This window comes from Trifolium pratense, linkage group LG1, assembly GCF_020283565.1.
Source record: "Trifolium pratense cultivar HEN17-A07 linkage group LG1, ARS_RC_1.1, whole genome shotgun sequence".
Lineage (NCBI taxonomy): Eukaryota > Viridiplantae > Streptophyta > Magnoliopsida > Fabales > Fabaceae > Trifolium > Trifolium pratense.
The window spans coordinates 14,376,951-14,397,561 of record NC_060059.1 but is presented as its reverse complement, the minus strand read 5'-3'; the positions used below and the strand labels follow the sequence as shown (position 1 = coordinate 14,397,561).

The 20,611-nt window shown below is 32.4% G+C and overlaps 3 protein-coding genes and 1 non-coding gene across 4 annotated transcripts; 2 read left to right on the top strand and 2 right to left on the bottom strand.

The window, feature by feature from the left end:
* The first annotated feature begins 585 nt into the window (after window positions 1–585).
* LOC123903134 (PRA1 family protein E) lies at window positions 586–3,666 on the top strand. Its single transcript, XM_045953024.1, has one exon. The coding sequence runs from the start codon at window positions 761–763 to the stop codon at window positions 1,337–1,339; it is 579 nt and encodes a 192-aa protein (XP_045808980.1). The 5' UTR covers window positions 586–760; the 3' UTR covers window positions 1,340–3,666.
* Window positions 3,667–5,547: 1,881 nt separating this feature from the next.
* On the top strand, window positions 5,548–5,708 carry LOC123903316. Its single transcript, XR_006807900.1, has one exon. It is a non-coding gene; the product is annotated as a U1 spliceosomal RNA (small nuclear RNA).
* A 742-nt stretch (window positions 5,709–6,450) lies between these two features.
* LOC123903133 (probable prefoldin subunit 4) lies at window positions 6,451–8,562 on the bottom strand. Its single transcript, XM_045953023.1, has 3 exons — window positions 8,391–8,562; window positions 8,197–8,307; window positions 6,451–6,894 (listed from the first exon to the last, which is right to left on the bottom strand). The coding sequence occupies exons 1-3, from the start codon at window positions 8,397–8,399 to the stop codon at window positions 6,634–6,636; spliced, it is 381 nt and encodes a 126-aa protein (XP_045808979.1). The 5' UTR covers window positions 8,400–8,562; the 3' UTR covers window positions 6,451–6,633.
* A 2,251-nt stretch (window positions 8,563–10,813) lies between these two features.
* LOC123903132 (pathogenesis-related protein PR-4-like) lies at window positions 10,814–11,342 on the bottom strand. Its single transcript, XM_045953022.1, has 2 exons — window positions 11,088–11,342; window positions 10,814–10,984 (listed from the first exon to the last, which is right to left on the bottom strand). The coding sequence occupies exons 1-2, from the start codon at window positions 11,340–11,342 to the stop codon at window positions 10,814–10,816; spliced, it is 426 nt and encodes a 141-aa protein (XP_045808978.1).
* Between the last annotated feature and the right edge of the window lie 9,269 nt (window positions 11,343–20,611).

Here is a 20,611-nt window from a genome sequence, read left to right as displayed (position 1 = left end):
ATAAGTTGATCATGTCTTTAGCTTAGAACATACCCTTGGACTTGGCATGACTTGATTATGAATGATACACACAAGTAGAATATTTGCAATGTGTAATTTGGTGATTGTTTAATCCCGATTTCCTATTTCCTCAATTTAGTGATAATATTTTTCACTTCATCTTTTCCTTTCTATTCATAAAGAATTTTTTAAAATTGAATCGACCATGAATCTCAATCGACACCATCTATGATTCAATTATTTTACAATTTAAAACATTCGAACCATATAATCGTTCCATGCATGTTAGGGCTTAAAAGAGTTTTCCACTAAGCTTACATATAAGTTCACTCTAAAAGAGTTTTTTAATTAAAAAAAAAAGTAGATTTTAATTATTTAAAATCTAAAAATTATTAATATTTATAGAAAAAAGAAAAGAATACATATTTATATGTAACAAAAATTAATATATCAAATACTTCTTTTACATTAAATACATCAAATTTTGTTGACAAATTTTTGTTTATATTTTGGAAAGTTGATAATTTAATCCAACAAGAAAAGATTTATAAATAAGTGAAGAGTGAGATCAAACATTTTGCCGGGAAAATTGAGGTAAGACAATTTGGCAAAGCAAAACCCCTCTCCCGAAAGAACGAGAGAGAGAGAGAAATAAAGATTCTCACTTTCTCTCTCAAAATTCCCAAATCGCATTCGATTCGCATATTTCACAACAAACCCTAATTCAAATATGCACACATTTCAGATCTAACAATCCCCAATGCCGACCACAACCACCGCCACTAGCTACGGTGCTATCTCCACCCCTTCCACCGCCACCTGGCAACCACCACCACCCTCCAATCTAATCCCCACTCCCCGCTCATGGCGCGAATTTCTCGACATCTCCGCTCTCTCCCGTCCCCATTCCTACGACGACGCAATGCTCCGTCTCCGTCGAAATCTCAACTACTTCCAGTTCAACTACGCCGCCGTAATTCTACTAATCGTCTTCCTCAGTCTTCTCTGGCAACCAGTTTCCATGATCGTTTTCTTGATCCTCCTCGTCGCGTGGTTCTTTCTCTACTTTTCGCGTAACGGTCCTCTTGTAATTCTCAATCGAACAATCGATGATCGAATTATTCTATGCGGTTTGGGGATTGTTACTGTTGTTGGACTTGTGTCAACTCATGTTGGGGTTAATGTGTTGGTTTCGTTGATTGTTGGTGTTGTTGTTGTGGGTTTGCATGCATCTTTTAGGGTTATTGAGGATTTGTATGTTGATGAAGAAAGTGGGTTGCTTTCTGTTGTTGGAGGAACTCAAGTTCCTCCTATTAGAACAAATTACACTCCAATTTGATGAATAAAGAAAGTGTTTTCAGTTTCGCGGTTAGTTTTGGTTTTTCTGCTTTGAAAATTTTGAAGTTTTGCATTGTCAAGTTAATGGTTTTGTTAAGGGAAAGTAGACTTCAAATCAAAGCTGAGTTGGTCTCACAGCAATGGTGAAGTGACCAATTTGTTGATCATTGGGTATTCGGTGACTATTACTCGTGTATTGAAAAAAAAATATTCAAGCTGTTATTTCACTTTGGTTGATGAGATTGTAACAATGTTCATGTAACAAAAGAATTGATCGCATTGAATCGGAATTAGGTGTTTTTTTATCTAGATGGTGGGTCTGTTTTACTTGTTCAACAATTTTTGTTACTTGTTCCATTTTTACTTATGATTTGTTGAGTTCTCGAATTTTGTTGCATAACACACTCATTTTGTCCACTGCTGATCACAGCTGTGAATGCAGATTTTGATTCCCTGCATTCAGGCTAAAATTTAGGGTAGTTTTGTGGTTACAACATACTACAATGGTACATACACACCCAACATTTTCTCTCTTTTGACAAACTTTTTGACTAAATGCTGGAAAATTTAGGAAACTCAAATTAGAGATTCCAAATCAATACTTGTTGCTGTTTTCCTGTGCTTTTGATCGATTATTCTACCTTGAAATGGTTGTAATACAATATTGACTGTATTTTACACTTCAGTCCCTTTTTTTTTTAGTTTGAATTAAAGCTGTTATGAACTGTCACTTGTGTAGTCTTATACTACATGATAATTTCCTCAATTTTTGTACAGAGGCCCTTGCATATAACTTCAATTGGGTTGCCTATTTTTATTTATTTCTTAGATACTTTAATTATTATTTTTCTCTAGCAACTTCATTGGGGGTATTTCTCTAGATTCTTTTGGTGCTTATTATTGTTGGATGTTGTTGGTAACGATTAAAGAGCGCAGAAAGGCTGAAAAAAAGAATTTTGGGAACAAAGCTCTCAGAATATTATAATAAAGCTTTATATAGATGTATTTAGAACATGGGTGGCAATGATTATAAGTGGGAATGTGCATGTAGATGCAATGATGAGTGCGAGTACAATATGTTTCCTTAGTATTGTAAATTTTTCCTTGTTTACTCTGGTTTCTTAATGTGTTATGTGTGAGAGGATCAATGCAAATCATCAAAGGTGGTATGGGAATATAATTCCTGTCTTCACTTTTTTGTGATTTTAGATATGATTAATGATTTTTATGCTACTGTGAATATTGGAATGGCCTTGATTTGTAGTTGTTTTGAATGGTGCTGCAAGTCAAGATGCAGCTCTATTGTGGATGCATTTGTCTCTTTACTCTTAGATGACAGAGGGTATTTTCGTACTATAAATATTAGGTTGTAAATTTTTATCTTCAAACTTGCCACTCATATTGATGAACACTTTGATGTAAGATTATTTGTGGTCTCCGGTTGTCCTCTTGCTAGGCCGAGGCCTCCTCAACCTCTGTAGAGTAGAGTGTGGAAAATTATTTCTTGACATTTGTCCTTCCAAGTGGGTAGCCTTCTCATGTAGTCGTTGAAATGTAGCAACTTGACCATTGATTTGAGACACAAATTGAAACAATACATAAATATTTCAAAAAATTCACAAATTGAATGCTTATTTTTTGCCTGTACACAAGAATATTTTCAAATATAGTTTCATCCATGTGCACCAGTACTGCTATGAATGACAGTCTGTGAAATTGTTGGAATTAAAACATTGCATGGGAAGGGTGATACGGAAACTAGTCCTCACCAATGCACAGTTAGTTTGTGTAGTGTATATGATGGATGAAATGAAAATGAATAGATGGACATGACATATACTTATATTTTAGTTGATTTGTTTTTTCCCTGTGTTGGTCATAGTATTTTTTATCCTTTGTCCTACCTTGAAATGGTTGTGTAATGCTAATTGTATTTTGCACTTGTGTAGTCTTAAACCTGTTAATTTCCTCAAATCTGGTACAGGGGCATTTGCATATAACTTAAATCAGTTTTCCCTTTCTTTTATTAAGTAACTACCTAAGTATTATTTTTCTCTACGAACTTTCTTGGGTGTAGTTTTCTATTTCTTTTGGTTCTTATCATTGTTGGATGTTGCTGCAACTTGCTGGTAAAGATTAAAGTGCGTAGAAAGGCTGAAAAGGAGAATTTTTGGAGCAAACCTCTCAGAATGTTATAATGAAGCTTATTTAGATAGTTCTAGTTTTCAAAACACAGGTGGCAATGACTATATGCATATTGTGTATGTAGATACAATGATGAGTTCATGTTTCACTGGAATTGTAAATTTTATCTTGTTTACTCTGGTTTCTTCATATGTTATTTGAGAGAGGATCAGTGCAATTGTGAATGGTGGTATGAGAATATCACTTCTGCTTCCACTTATGATTAATGAATTTTAAGTTGCTGTTAATATTGGAATGACTCGGATTTTAAACTTGATTTTCAGTTGTTTTGAACGGTACTGCAATTCAAGTTGCAGCTCTAAAGTGCATGCATTTCTATCTTCAGATGATGCATAGGGGTATTTTCCTAGTGTTGGGTTGTCAGTTTTATGCCCAAACTTGGCTGTAATGATGAGCTCTTGATGTAAGACTCTGTAGTCTTCAGTTGTGGTGATCTTGCTAAGCACCCTCATATTTGTGTTGATAAAGATGACGGTTTTCTTGTGAAGTCGTTTGAGCTAGCAACATAGCCATTGATTTGAGATATATGTTGACACAATACATAAGTATTTCAAAAAATTCACAATTTGAATGCATATTTTTTATGTTAAAAATCTTGCTTTTGCTGGAAGACATCCTCTTCACTTGTACACAAGGATATCTTTACATGTAGCTTCATCCATATACACCACCAGTACTGTTTTTGAATGGTATTCTTTGAAACTGCAGGATATAAAACATTGCGATTGGGAATGGTGATACGAACTTAGTACTCACCAAAGTATCTAATGCACATGCACTAGATTTTATTTTTCATAAGTATGACAGATGAAATGAAAATGAAGAAATAGATGGAATCATTAGGAACTGCGGGAGACGACTTTTTTCTTTTCGCTTCTGTTTTTTGGGGTCATTGAATCATTACAGTAAAGGGGCTCAACTTTACTCACCTCACAATTCTTAAAATCCATACATGAGTTTGAAAATACACTTTCAGGTGAAAAAATTGTTCTGGGGTGTGTATTTTTGAAGTGTTTGTAAGGATGGAAGAAGTCGTGCACTACCACAAAAGAGAAATCCGGCAACAACAAAATTAAGCTAACAAAGAAGGAAAAAAAACTAAATGAAATTGAGGTGAAAAAATGATAAAAAATCCATTTATAAATTTCTTGCAAGTTTGTCCAAGTTTATACAACTTTACTGTAGGTTTATCAAATCGGACTACGAATCCAACCGAGTAAACTCTATTTTACTTCTGAGTTTATAGTCTGAGTCAACTCAAAATTGATACTTAGGCTTGTGAAATCCTATGTTTTTACTAGTTAACTCCTAATCGTAACTAATGAAGCACAAACACTCTTTGAATTAGGTGTGTTTTGGTGTTGGACACACGTCGGTGTCTTACACCGACACTTATAATTACATTGAATTATGTCATTTTTTCAAATTATTATTGGTGTCGACGTGTGTCTGTGTCATATCTGGTCTCTGTATCTGTGTCCGTGATTCATATTTGTAACAACCTTAGTTTAGTTTAGTACAAATGATATTGTGCCACTTTCATAGTATACAATACAGTAGTTTACTCAACAAAATACAATACAATAGTTAGTTAACCACCACCCAATAACACTAACTAATTACATTTTTGTGTTTGGGTTTTATTCATACTCTATGAGAATGAAATTCATGTTTAAATATGCTTTGCTACTACCATGAGGAACGGGTTGTCACTTGTCAGAGGCTCTTCTTATTTTCATTTCTAACATCAAAGTCAGGGTTGTAAAGCTCAATAGTCTATAGTTTGATAGTCATGGGATTCATGGGTTTTAATCGTTGCAAATAATTTCACTTGATCTTCACATTGTGGTCCACTCCAACTCCATCAATAACACATGGTTTATACAGAATTTGTGCGTGTGGTAGGTATATAGGTTTCATTTTAGAAAAGTCCCACATCGGTGAGATTTGTTGAGACAGTGAGGGAAAGTGAGTATAAAATGAAAGTGTATGGGATTGAGCAACATACTTACCTGGATGGGGTCAATGGATGATCAAGAAGGTCCATGGCCTAGGCAAGTGACCTCCATTGCACTTAGGAGGGGTGCTAGCCTAAGATCTACCCAAGTGGTGGAGTCTACATCATAATTTGTTGCTGTGGGGGCCTGCGTTCGCGCGGCCCCTTCCAATATTAGTATAAAATTTTTTGTGCTTGTTCCCTTTTTATACTCAAAATCCAATGTTAGTTTAAGTTTTTTTGTGGTTGTTCCTTATTCATACTATAAGAAAATGAAATCTTGTCTAAAGAAAATAAAAATTAAATATGATGAAATCCTGTCTAAATATTATTACATCATACTCATTACTTTGAGCCACATGACAAGCTGAGAACAAGCGCATGAACCATGTCATCTAAAATTAAGCCAAAAAATTAAACAATACCTTAAATTTTCTGTTGAATATGCAAATTATTTACATAATAATATTCATCTAATATTATTACTCACTCTTTAGGCAGGATACATTACAGGGTGTTCAATAAAAATATTAATACTTGGTCATAGATTGTTTAGATTTTGTACAATGATGGTGCAGACTTGTATAAAATTTCAAGAAACAAAAAGCAGCAGTATATATAGGAGTATGATCCAATCATCAATTTTTACAGAAATTGGTTTTTTACCTTACCCTATTTGTTTTTAAGAAAAAAATTGGGGAAGGGGGAAATTTTTACTAATTCAAGTGGCACTAATGTTCTTGCGATGTAGTAGTAATCAATCAGAGAGAAATAATGGTGCTGCATAATGTTTGAATCGAGTTTCAAGCAACCTATTTAACCAACATGCTCAAATATGTTAAGCTGTGTACTGTTGACAATGACAATTATTACTAGGTTAAGAAGACAATATTTTTGTTACTCCTTTAGGATATAATAAAACAGTAAAAATCTCACATAGAATGAACCAAAAAGGCATAAACATTGGCAAACAGTTGAAAGAGGTTTAAGCAAGACACAGTCTACAATTTAAAGAGACAGTGTGACTCAAAAAAGCCAAAGGTCTATGAGGTCATTAACAACACAAAAACCCTAGAAATCTATAAACAAAGTTACTAATCCTCCTCAAGATTAATCGATTCTCCGAACTTCCCATACAAAATTTTCTTCAGTTCAGACATCTGAGCAACCACAGATTGTTTCTCCTCCTCAAGCTTTTCCAATTTCTGGCTTGTCGCTTCTTGCAACTGTTCTATCCTGCTCTCAACTTCATCCTTAGGCACATGAGCAAAAACCTCCCCTATTTGAAACCGAACAACTTCTTCATCTGTGAGAATCAACTCATTGCTCGCATCCTCCAAATTATCATTAGCTTCCTGTGACAAAACCGAATCTTGCTTCATTCACATCATAATATAAAAAAAACGGATTTGCCATTGCAAAATGCTTAGAAGGAAGGAAAATTAAAACATAACAGCACTTTAAACAACAGATTCTTCACCAAACAACTAAATATTAATAAACCAAACAGAGAAGTTGAAAGACATAACATATGAAATAATGAATTCTTAAACCTGTATGTATATGTAACCTCTCACACACACTCGACACATATGAGAAAAGGTTCTCCATTCTAATAGGTTTTAAACTATATTTAAACATTTATGCTAATCTAGTTAACTTTGGTTAAGTTTATAGTCAAACAAGTTTGACCGCTCTTCTAATAGGTTTAAAACTATGTAGTAACCCACATAATTGATTTTGGATGATATAATCATTTAATTGTCTTCTATTTTTTTAGTCCTCTCTCATCCCTTTCCTTTAAGGAAGCAAAGAACTCAAGCTAGGCAACAGTTATTTCAGGCGAGATGACCCAATTCATACCTAATTTATTTTCTGCTAGAGCCTAGAGTCAAGTAGATCATTGCATTTCTTGTAAAGTGGAGATGGCGTTTGTTATCGAAGGGTGACTTGCAGTGGAAAAGTATATTGATCCAAGATCTTTCTAGTGCAAGTAGAATGCACTGTTTCACATCCTTGTGGCAGAGGGACTTTTGTAGGGTGGGCCTTGTAAATAGGGGGTCGGATGATTGGTTTTGGTGGCATTGAGCCGGAAACTACAAAGAGGTGGGAACCCGAAATTTTGGCATGATGCATGGTTTGGTGATACTCTACTCTCAAACGGGCTTTCCCAAGACTTTATTTACTCTCTGAGCAGCAGGAGTGTGTGGTGGCGGATATGGGGGAGTGGTCGGTTGCTGTTGGAGGCTTAAGTCGAGAAGGCCCATGTTTGTTTGGGAAGAGGAGCAGCATCAGACTTTTATGGAATCAATTTTGTTGGCTAATCTGTCGCAGGTAAAAGACTTTATTGGATCTGTAAGGTTAGTTCATGAGATTAATATCTATCTTTATTTGAGTATTAATCTCTCCTAGCTTACTTCATTGAGTGTGGCTAAGGAAGGGGACATTGTTAGCTTAATAATAATTCTCAAGCATATATGAATTCAAGCATAAATTGATCACTCTCCTAAAGTAATATAAATAACTAAACAACAAGTAAACAACACCCCCTTCAATTTCTTCATTGATTTTGAACCCATTTCTATTCCACCAACTTCGAATATATTACCCTAATCCCCTTAAACCAAAACTCATAATTTGAATATTAGATCAATTACCTTAGCGATTTTGATCTCATCATGTAGCTCGTGTAAGCGATTATTCAACCTTCCAAATTTGTTGATATTCTGCTGATCCTCCCATGTAACTTCGGTCTCGGATCCTCCTCCCTTTACGCATCAGAAACAAATGTGAATTAAAATCAAACAATGCAATCTCAAAAATTCAATTTAGGGTTAGGGTTTCATATTACCTGCTGCATCTTGTTGTTAATTCAAATTCAGTGTTAGAGTTTTGTATCACAACACTGAAATCAATACACCAGCTTGATCAATTTTCACACGAGGATGTATTTTTCAGGTTCTACAGTGATTGCGCAAACGAGAACGACGTAGTATTGACCAGAACCTTGATGAGAATCAACGAGTGTTGAAAATGAAGAAGAGGAAGCAGAGGGAGAGTGTGATGATGGGCCTGGCCCAATGAATCTGGACTAGGCTTACAGTTTGGTGAAATATTAGGAATCATTCATGAAAATTGTTCTTTATGCCCCTAAATATACTCACGAGCCCCCTAAATTTGCAAAATTGCCCTTTATATTTTATTTCTTGGTTACTAGGCTGATCAAAACGTAAAAGAGACAAAAAAAAAAAAAAACAGAAACTATTCTCTATGGAAGAAAGTTTCAGCCGCGTCGCTCCAGAGAATATCAAAGAAATCTTTCGGGGGAGATGCATGAATCTGAGATCGGAATTTGAAGAGACTTCAAGTTTGGCTAAAAAATCCGCACAATTGTTTCTCCCTCTGAGAGTGTGGCAAAAAGTAATGTTACTTTGAGACATATATATTGATCATAAGCTTCATTTTAAACTGTTCGGATGATATTTTTCTCTCGATAAGTTTCAAAAGATACGTTCTGATCCGGTTTAAATATATATCAACTTGCAACTTTTGTACTATCACTTCTTCTACGCTCAATCTCCCGTTCTCTCCAAAGTTCAATTTTTTTATACATAGCTTTTGTCTCAAATAAACATTTCTTCATGATTCTGAAAGATTTTCTACACTCATTGTGTATCAAGAAAAGATAATGCATATTTTGAACCAATTCTTTTCTCGTTTAACTTTTTTTTTTTTTAAGAAATTGTACTGTCTTGAATGAGAAGTTACAATCTTATAGGTGATCGGAATGTAACTTTCAACATGTTTTTAAATAGCAAGTGCAATGCATTGTCGATAGTGGGAAATACTTTTTCATAAATAAAAAATATAAAGTTTGAGGTCATTCGATTAAATGGGTCCGTTATGAAGCAATAAATGTAGAATTTACCATAGTTATAGAGAAATATGATAATAGTTCAAAACGAAGAAACCCATATTTTGTATTGGATTGCGAAATGAATGGTGTGTACAAAACAATCAATAAAAACTTGAAATAAGAAGACACTGAGTCGAGAAAATGTGAATGTTCCCTACTCTTAGGAGACTTCATTGTTTAGAGACAAATATAAGATGTTAAAATAACAGGTTATATAAGCATTACTTTAGCCTTACAAAACTCACTTGTTTGCGTAATAGCTCATTAAATTGTGTGGTTATTTTTTGACATTTCAAAATTATTAATATATATTTTTTTTGTCAAATAGCCTAATAGCTAGAAATTTCACCTTAAATGTGAATAGTGAAGTATCAGGAGTTTAAATCTCATCTCCTGCATATATAATGTGATGTTCATACCAATTGAGTTAATTAATCTCACGCTACTGCTTTATTTAATTAATTTGTTGATTTTTAGATATAAGCCAACATCTATTTAGGAGTATCTAATTATTTTAAAATATAATAAAGAGTACTTAAAATTCGAATAAATATATAATAAATTAATTGTATATACATATGGACATGCTATGAGATTTAGCTTCTCTAAAGTCATAATTTCCTAAATTTCCTACATTTAGGCAAAATTGTAGGGTATTTTGGTCTTTACAATATACATAAATGCACCTAGATACAATATTTTCTCTCTCTCTCTCTTAATTCATTTCTACCTAGGTGAATTTAGGGAAAACAAATTTAGAGAATCCAAATCCTATGCTATGGTTAGAAATTAGAATACAATAAATATAATTGCTAATTTTTTTATTTTTATTTTTAAAATAAAACAAGAATGTATGAGTGACAACAATATTTGTTTAATTTGTTAAAAATAATTAGAGAAAATTCTATGTTGTTCTATACTAGTTTTTGAAAAGTGAAACAAATATAAAATCAACAACGTATTTTCGAATCAAGCTCAAATTCAAGCGGATCCAAGTTAGTAGTGAATATTTCCATTCAAACAACATTGATAAGACTGAGTTTGGAGAGATCATTGCACATTAGAGGAGACTCTTCTCTTATTATTTCAACTCTAGTGTTAAGTTTATTAGATGATAAGCCAATAAAGTTGTTCATAGTTTAGCTAAGATGGTCACATATATAGTGAGTCACACTTATTGATTAATGAAATGTTATAAGAATTTTTCTTTTACAAAAAAACAACATATTTTCTCTTTCACTTTCACAAAAAATAGCTAACACAACTTTATTACCAAAAAAGTAGAACATTATATCTTGTTATCTAGCCTACAAAATCTCACTAAATATGTCGCATGAGGGCAACAGGTTACAATTAATTTAGTCACCACAATCCACAAAATCATAATTGACAATAAGATGGCCCTGATCATTCCCATTTCCATCTGAGTCAAGACTCTGAAACACACTAACGTCCAAGTCTAATCCTCCATTGTGGCATTGGTCAATAATCCTTGCTATTTGCTCATCTCCAGTTCTAGTGTTTGTCACCTATCCCCAAAAAACACCAATTAAATTAGAGTAATAAATAAATTAAAATGATTGTTTGATCGTTTTATTTAATGAAAAATAGGAATAGAGGAGGCATATATACCTTCAAACAACGGCCGCAAGAATCTGGACCTTGCGGCCCAACCGGTCCACAAAAGGCGGTCCAACCATATTTGCTACGCCATGACAAGGGCTGGTCTGCATCAAAAGTTGCACAAAATACACTTTCTACGAGTAAGTCCCAATTATGTTGCTCAGGTTGGTATAAATTATATGTAGCCGTCACGGTGGCACTTTGAGCAGAAGCCAAAACTAGAACACAGAACAAGGACAACACGCATAAGATAAACTTTGCCATTATTGTTATTGTTAATTAAGGTTTTTGTCTTGCAAATTGGAAATGATTTATGCATAGATGTGATTGCATTTATAGGCTTCATTGTGGCCGGCATTAATTGATGATAGTAATTAGTACATACTAAGACAAAATTTACAGTACATATATATTGTTTGTGCATAGTCCTTAACGCATCTCTTGTGCCGGACATCCTATTTTTAGAAGGAAATATACAAAGCTTTGATTCAAAGTTTGCACACAATGCATGTATCATGTCATTGTTACTACATCGTTTCTTATAATTGTGATTTTTAATGGTTGTAGTGTTGTTAATACATACTTTTAATTAGGGGCTAATGATACGGTGAACCAGCTTCATACAAGTGATTTACTGTAGATCAATGCTTAAAATTATCAGAAATTTTAACAACTGTCGATAAAACTTTTTAAAAGTAAACATCACGATTCTTCTCATTTTTACGGCTAAAAAAATGGCATTATTAACGTCAATTCAGTACGAGTTACACCTTTAATATATATGTTATTTTAATAAAATTTGTGTCAATTAAATCATTATTTCAAACATAAAAATAAAATAACCATTAAATTATACTTTCAAACATCAATAGATACTATCGATAATATTTTTTAAATACGGGTCTATGATGGAACACTTGAAAAATGGTCTATATTAGAATTTTCCTTTAATTAAGGATGTCAATGATTAAAAAAAAAAAAACTAGGGATGGCAATGAGAAGGCGGAGTAGGTGGGTATTACTTGTGCTCTCTTTTCTACCATCCAAAATATTTTTTTTATGTCTCATGAGCTCAGTCGGTAAGAGACATCGCATTTTATCAGAAATATTTGTCTTTTTTTTTAAGTTTGTTGTACGTTCAATTGAAGTTATCAGAAAAAGTATCAATCGGTTTTGAATTTTAATAAAAAATTGTAGAGTTGATCTACTCAATGAGATTTTTGAATTCAACGGTTGGATTGAAGAAATATAATGCCGATATCGAGTTATTAAGCGGAGTAAGTCAATGAAGACTTACTCCTAGAGTCAATGGATCCCTCCTCATATATAATATATATTTATTTCAATGGTCAAATAAGACTTTTAATAACATACGTCAAAACAACGCGCAACGGGCTCTCCGCTCACCAAGTAGTACAATTCTGTCCTCATAAATGTTTAACAATTAACTTTTAGTAACAACATAAATGACTAATTTTTAGAAAATAATATAATAAATCTATTTAAAACTTAAAATTAAGTTAAATGAGTATCATATAAATAATGTTTGAACAAGAGACAATAAAATAAATGAATTTTATATAAATAATGTTTGAACAAGAGACAATAAAAATGTAAACAATATTGATATCAAGAGACATTGTTCGTATTGTCAAAAAGGAGACATTGTTCGTTATACACCACATAGCCATGTCAAAGATCTTGGATTTTCGTTTGTCATATTTAAGGATACAATAGTTTATTATGGTTAATGGAAAACTACGATTTACTTTGGACTAATACTAATTAGTATCCGGACCCGTGCCAAGCACGGGTAAAATGAGACTACAAAAATAATATTTTAATATTAAAATTTTCAAAATTTTCAAATAAAAAGAATGAAAATTTATAAACATAAAAAAAAGATCCCGTATTGGTAAAAAAGTAAAACATGGGATATCGTATTAATATATATGAATATAAATATAAATCCCGTGTAAATCTTAATGTAAAAATATAGACTCGTGTGTATACTTTTAAAAAAAAACTCAAACAAACAAAAAAAAGTTAAATTCGATAGTAAAATAAATATGAAATAAAAATACCCTAAAGAAATTATCATAATATATCTTATATTAGTTAATTTTCACATCAATATCCTCCGAATAAAATAAATATAGAACCTAGTATATATTATAAATAAAAAATATGTCTCTGTATTAATATATGAACAAACATACGGTTCCTATAATAATATATTTTTTTGGTATTCGTTTATCAAAAATATATACTTTTTGGTATTTACCATCTTGTTCTTAGGGGAAGAATTCTCTCATAATCAATAGTTCGACCGCCATGTGCATATATATCCCCAAATAATACATGTGCAAAATTCTCACATAAATAAAAAAATAGATAATATATAAATAACAAAATAAAAAGAACACAAGCCACATAAAAATACAAAAAAATAGGTTTATGTATTAATATATGAGTAAAAGTATAAAATCCCGTATAAATGTCTTAAAATAAAAGTATATAACCACGATAAAAAATATAACAAATAAAATAGATAAAAAAAATAGGAAAATTAATAAAAAATAGGAGAATGTCTTAAAATCCCGTATAAATGTCTTAAAATAATTGTACTATTTTCCTCCTTTTTTTTTTGAACAATTCTCTTCCTCCTCTTTATTATTGGTCTTCTCTTTTCTTTTTCTTTTTTTGGTACAAATTATTGGTCTTCTCTAAATAAATAAAAAATTAATACAGAAAATAATCATAACCTAATCAAATAAATTTAATCCACTCTAAGAAAAGAATGTCATTGATCCCGTCAAGTTCTATCGCAACCAACTTGGTCTTAATTCATTCCTTTAATAGTCTTTCTATACATCTGCAAATAAAATATAATAAATGATTAAATCCAATATAAAACATTGCTTTGGATATTTTTACGGTACAATAAATATAATAAAATTAATGTTTGCAATAAAAAGAATATTCCTTAACGATGTGAATTTTCTGTACAACTATTAATTTAATGTTGCATCGCCTATTTCATTATAGAATGTTTTTAATAACGTCCAATTTTGCATATTATTAGTATTAATGATATAGCTATAAATCATCAATTATCTATGTAGAATTTGAATTTTTGGTTTCTCATGTGAAATAATTGTCAAAGCCATATGAGAAGAGAAACATTTTGGACATATGCCATGTGTACAAAATTCTTTGAAAAAAAGGACTCAAATCACGAGTAAAAACGTGTTTCTAGATTCTTTTTCTCATGAAACTTATTTCAAGTAAAACATTAAAATTCATATTTTAAATTATTCTATTTTACTTTTCTTAATAAGTATGAATTTTTTTATTAATTTATAATATAAAATGGAGGAAAATTTCAATACTACTATGAATTCTTTTTCTCAAATTTAACTTCCCGTTTATCCACTACTTTTTTTTTTGACTGCTTATATATAGTACTTTCTTACTAAATCTCTTTTTTAAATACTTTTTCTTTCGTCATTATAGTATTTTCTTACCAAATATTATTATTTTTTTGAATCAATCCTTACCAAATATTTTGAGAAAGGATTAATACTCAAATTATAGCATTTAAAGCATTTAATTATATTAAAAAATATTATATTTTTTCTCTCAAATATATTTGGCTTATTAGTAATTTTTTGTAAAAAATTGTAAAAAAAAAGATATATTATTATTAAAGATCAATAAATTGCAGCGTTTTACATTGAATGAGATTGATATTTTGCTTACGTGAATTTATTGTCAAAATCATATAAGAAGAGGATCACTATCGAAATGCCATGTGTACAAAAGTCTCTAAAAAAACATATGATTTTTTTGTAGAGGTCCCAATCCAATATACCCCTAAGAAATATATGATTTTTTTTTGTTTCAATTACTTCCTCGAATTAAGGGAATAATTGATACGATTAATTGTTTTTTTTTTTTTTTGCTATAAATATTGCTTTTGAGTATCACATTTTTATACATCTTTAGGAATCATTAGGAATTAGGAAATACATTATGATATTCTTCTAAAAATCTTTTTGGTTTTTTCTTCTTCGTTGAAACAATTTTCTTATGGTCATATATTTTTTCACATGTTCAATTCCAAAATCTTATTTATTTTATTTTTGGTATGTTTTTTATAGTATGACAATACATTTTAATCATATATTTTTATCGATATGATTTTATGAGTTAGTTAGTCACCTTTTTTACATTTTATTTGCAGATATTATGATTTTATGAGTTAGTTAGTCACCTTTTTTATATTTTCTAGGGAACATATATTTCATATTTTCAATTCATACATCAATACAGGAGCTTATTTCTTATTGTAATTTCTATGGGAACGTATATTTCTTCGTATGCATTAATATAAATGACTTTTTTATTTTATAATTTCTACTTTTTTTGACACATTATAATTTCTATATTTTTACTCATATTAATATGAAGACCTACTTATTTATAATTTTTTTACGGTAATTTTTATTTTATAATTTTTATAGATTCTATATTTTTAGTCATATATTAATACGAAGACCTATTTATTTTATAACTTTCAACGGGAACCTGTATATTTCTGCTTAAATATTAATACGTGAATCGGTTTTTGTTATTTATATTGTAGTCTATATTTCTACTCATATATTGTTACACAAACCTTTTTTTTTTGTAATTCAAATTCACCTAAAAGCCTTTTTACGAAACCTCAAAGTCTCTTCCATATATTTTCGATCAACTTTACGATTCTTTTAGTGGAGAATAATATAAACAACAATTATGATACATTTTTAATTTGATAAGAAAAAATACTAACTATAGAAATCTTCCTTAAAAAGATCTATGACACTATACATAAATTTTACAGTTAGTTTTTTTTATCACAGAGTGTTATTTTAATTATTAAATTTTATATGATTATAAATATTTATGTAGTTGTCGTTAATTATCTTCTATTAATAATTAAAATTTTAATTTTTCAGTTTGAAGTAAAGTATATTATTTATAAGTCAATAAATCAACAAACGTGTTTTTACCGTGCTTGACATGGATCTGGATACTAGTGATCCTCCATCTTTATTTACTTTGGACTAATACTAATGACAACTGTTTGTTTTTTTTTTTGTTTTTTTTCTTTTTCTTTTCACAACATATAGTTTAAATTCAAGTGTTTTTGTCTTTTTCTCATTGTGCTTGACAAAAGACTACTGGATGCATTTTGCCTAGGTATTCAAAAGTATAATTTGTAGGAGTGCAACTTTGCTCCTTTTCTTAAGACTCTTTTTTTTTCCTTTTCTTTTTATTGATTGAAGACATGTGGCAAAAATAAACTGAATGGCTGAGATTAAAACCTATAAAGGGAAATAGCGTGTCTTCTTCTTCATCTTGTTTCAGAGATACAACCATCATCTCATCCTCACCTCACCACCTCTTCCTCATGCCGCCGCCCCTCCCCGGATGTCATAACGGCGGTGTCCATCCACTGACGGCTGGAATTTAAAGATTATACTTACATATTTAAAAATTAAAAACAAATTAAAACAGAAAGTCTTTTCATCTTCACCTCATCGCCATCTCTCCTCCATGTTCCTCTCGCCGTCGCTCCACCGCCGCCACTACCGTTCCTCACAGTGACGGTGTGTTAATTACTAAAATTTATTTTATGAATAGATCGATGATGAATGAGAGTGGAAAATCAGGATGAAGAAACTGGAGAACTATAGTAGATCATAGTCTCTGACAATGTGTTGCGTTTGTTACTGGTTTATTCAATTTCCAGTGGCTTGTATTTAAATGTTATGTTATTTAGATTGCTATGTTTGTAGAGATTGCGGCGGCGGAACGGTGAGGCTTGGCGAGATAGCAAGACGGCGAGTTGGTGTGTGGAGAATAATAGTGGATGGACGCCGCCGTTATGACGGACGGGGACGGGCGGCGGCGTGAGGAAGAGGTGGTTAGGTGAGGATGTGAATGGTTGTATCTCTGAAACAAGAGGAGGAGGAAGAAAAGGGAGAAGAAGAAGAAGACACACGACCACACGCTATTTCTTTTGTTTTTTTTTTTAATCAATTTAATCTTAGCCATTCAATTTATTTTTGCCACATGTCTTCAATCAATAAAAAGAAAAGGAAAAAAAGGAGCCTTAAGAAAAGGAGCAAAGCTGCGCTCAATTTTGTAGAGCAAACTACATGATTTTGCTGTTCGCGCAAGGATTCATCCAATTAAAAATTAACTAGAGAAGTTAGGGGTTCAAATAATCATTTACTAGAGGTGATAGGTCCAGTTCCAATTTCAAAGGAGGATGACTCATGATGGAGATATGCTTTTGGTGATGGGTATACCGTAAGTGCTCATTATTCTTTTTTGTTAAATAAATTTTCTCCTTTGTCTTCCTTGTTGTTGCTTTTGTGAGATCTTTGGCCAACACTTGGAGAAGTTGGGCTCCGTTGAAATTTATCGTTTTTTTCTTGGTGAGCGTTACTTGGACGGTTGTCAACAAGGGCAAATTTGTTAACTAGAGGAATAATCCAAGATGGGGTGGCGGCTTTGTGTTTGGCGTGCTCAGAGGAGATGGAGTCGGAGAACCATTTGTTGATCTCATGCCCATTGGCATGGAAGGTATATATGGGCATTGGTCCGTAAATGGTTTGGTTTGTCTATGGTGTTGCCGGATTCCATTTCGTCCTTATTGGAAGGCTTTCTTTCAATATATAGGAAAGGTAAGCAATGTTCTCAAGGCGTTTTGTTGATTTGGCATTCGGTTATTTGAGTTCTTTGGCGTGCGCGAAATGAAAGAATTTTTTAGGCAAAAGTTCAAAAATCGGAGGAAATTTTTGAAAAGATACAATTAGTTTCTTGGAAATGGCTATTAGCGAAAAAGGCTAACTCACCTTGTTTATTGTATGAGTGGTTTGTTCACCCTTTCGACTGTATAGTTAGGTAATGCCATTTTGGTGGGAATAATGATTTTAGCACAATAGATTTTCTTGTAATGATTGAGTGCAGTACTATCTGTACTTTTTTTCGAGGTGTGAGTTAAGTACCTCTTGTACTATTACCTTATATTATTAATATATATACATCTTTGCTATTAAAAAAAAAATAACTTAGGGGTTCAAATTTGATATTTTGCATTTTGGGATCTTATTTTCTATTTTTAATTGTATTTTGATCATTCCATTCTTAATTTGGCTATTTTGCTCCTTAATTTTAATTTTCTGAAATGAATGCTCTTGGATGATTAGGTGAAATAATAATATTAGATGAAATTTATATCACATGAAACAAATTTATGTGAAATCCAGTTTGGGCGATGTAATCATTTTTTGATTGCATCGGATTAAATATTTTTATGGGGATTAAGTTCTCAACTGAATAGTCTTTGCGAGTTTAGCTCAGTTGGTAGGGACATCATATAAGGGTGAAATTTTTAGCCATCAAACTACTTGACAATTTTTTTTCTCTCAAGTATTAGAACTGATAAAAGAAAGTGTTGCTAACTAAGAAAAAAAGCACAAGACACTGAATTATTGAATGAAGCAATGAAATAATCAAGAATTTGACTTAGGTTTCTATCTAGTACAGGTTTTTTGTGGATTTTAAACTTTTTATGGCTGAATTTTTAGACATGGGTTTGAGTTTGCTTTTTAAAAAGTGTCTAACCGGGACTAAGGGAATTTGTCGGGGTAGTTCGTGACTACAATGGAAACTTTCTATTTGGTTATGTGACTTCTTGTGGAGTTTGACCATAACAATGTTGTGTTATGAACTACAAAAACTAAGAATAAAGGCAAACATGACATTGCTCACAAATCATCAAAACGGGTTCATTCTCACACCCAAAATTAACAAGCGCATCCATGTAATTTTCCTTCACAATATGAGTGACATACACTCTTATCTCCCAATATAATGCTAACAAAAGGCGTCAAATCTTCCGAATCAACCTTCAACCAACAAATCCTCTCAATCTACCACTCCTCAAAGTAAGTCGTGGCCCCTCTAAAACGCCTCAAAACTATACTACACAAGCGTTACAATGTCCCAAGTTTTTAGGGAAACCGACATACACCATTCTCATCTCTGATCAACCCACCACACCCTGCACTTAACTCTCCCCCTTATTAGCTCCACTAGTATTCAACCTGACCCAACCTTCATCGGGAGGCCTCCCAAGCAATCCATAAATGGGCCTTAATTTTTTTTTCCTTCTTGTTGTTGAGGCTTAAGCCTTGTTTATTTATAAATAAACAAAAGGTGTTGGTTTATGTCAAAAACAAGTAAATGTGCGGTGTCAAAAGTCTCATATATTGTCTATGCCTTAAAAGTTTAGATTGAAATTTTTACTAAATTGCCATAAACGTCTTGAATTAACTTACTCAGTATGGATCAATTCTATTGAAAGTTAGGCCATTCTTAACCAATGATCAAATTCATATACAATAAATTTGTCAAAAGAAAGAATATGAAATTTGTTTCAAATTGGGACAAGGCTCAATCCCAAGATTTTGAGGTCATATAAAACATGCGTAAAGCCTTGAAGCAATGAAAAAATTCCATAACTAATCTGAGACATCGAAGTATGATCGATCGGCAATACTAACAAGGCGTTTGGAAAAGCGTAACTTCGTATCGGCCTTACGTCCACATAGGCATGGCCACATCAACCGTCTATATAAGGAGCCTTCAACGAAAATAAAAGTACACAATTCATTCCATGCTAAATCTCTATATTGCAACAATCCTATCTAACTCGAGTGTTTGAGTCTTTGTATAGGTACATCACCCCATTTTGAGAAAGAGCAACACTATGCTCTATTGGACTGCACCTACTACGGCCGTCATCTCCAATGTACATATCAAAATTAATTTGAGGAAACATCGACTATTGTAGGTATACACAAATACAAAATTGATTTAACTCCTCTAAAGTGATAAAATTATGAGTTATCATATATGTGTATTGATCTTACCTCGATCAGACAGTTAGGTGACCAACAAGCACGTCCGTAGTTGAGCAATCCACGAAGGGGGGTTGTACCTGCAGGTGCTCCGATGCTCAAGCCAGTAGAGGTACAAGTTAGAATGTGGGTAAATAATAGAATATCTGACCCTTTGATGAGGAGAGTTTATATAGAGCCCCCAATGCTTGGTCAAAGGTCTCCATTATGGGCCGCGTTTATCCACCCATAATGGATGACTATAAGGATTTCTACGTGAATGTAGGGATGAGTTGTTCGTGTTCATCATCCTGGGTCAAACCGTTCCACTAATTAGGAGTAGTCGATAGGTTTGGATGACGATGTGTCCTCAGTGAAAGAGCATGTGGTAAATGTGCATCCTCTCTGGTGCAAATGGGTCCCGCCACCTCCTATTGGACCGTCCTCGACGTCCTAATGGATTGGGCCGTGCTCGACGCCGGGCCAGCCTTAGGCCCAATCCAAAACATGTATATATTATGAATAGTTGATATTACTCATTTAACTCGTTGTAAATTGCAGACTTTTGAAGAG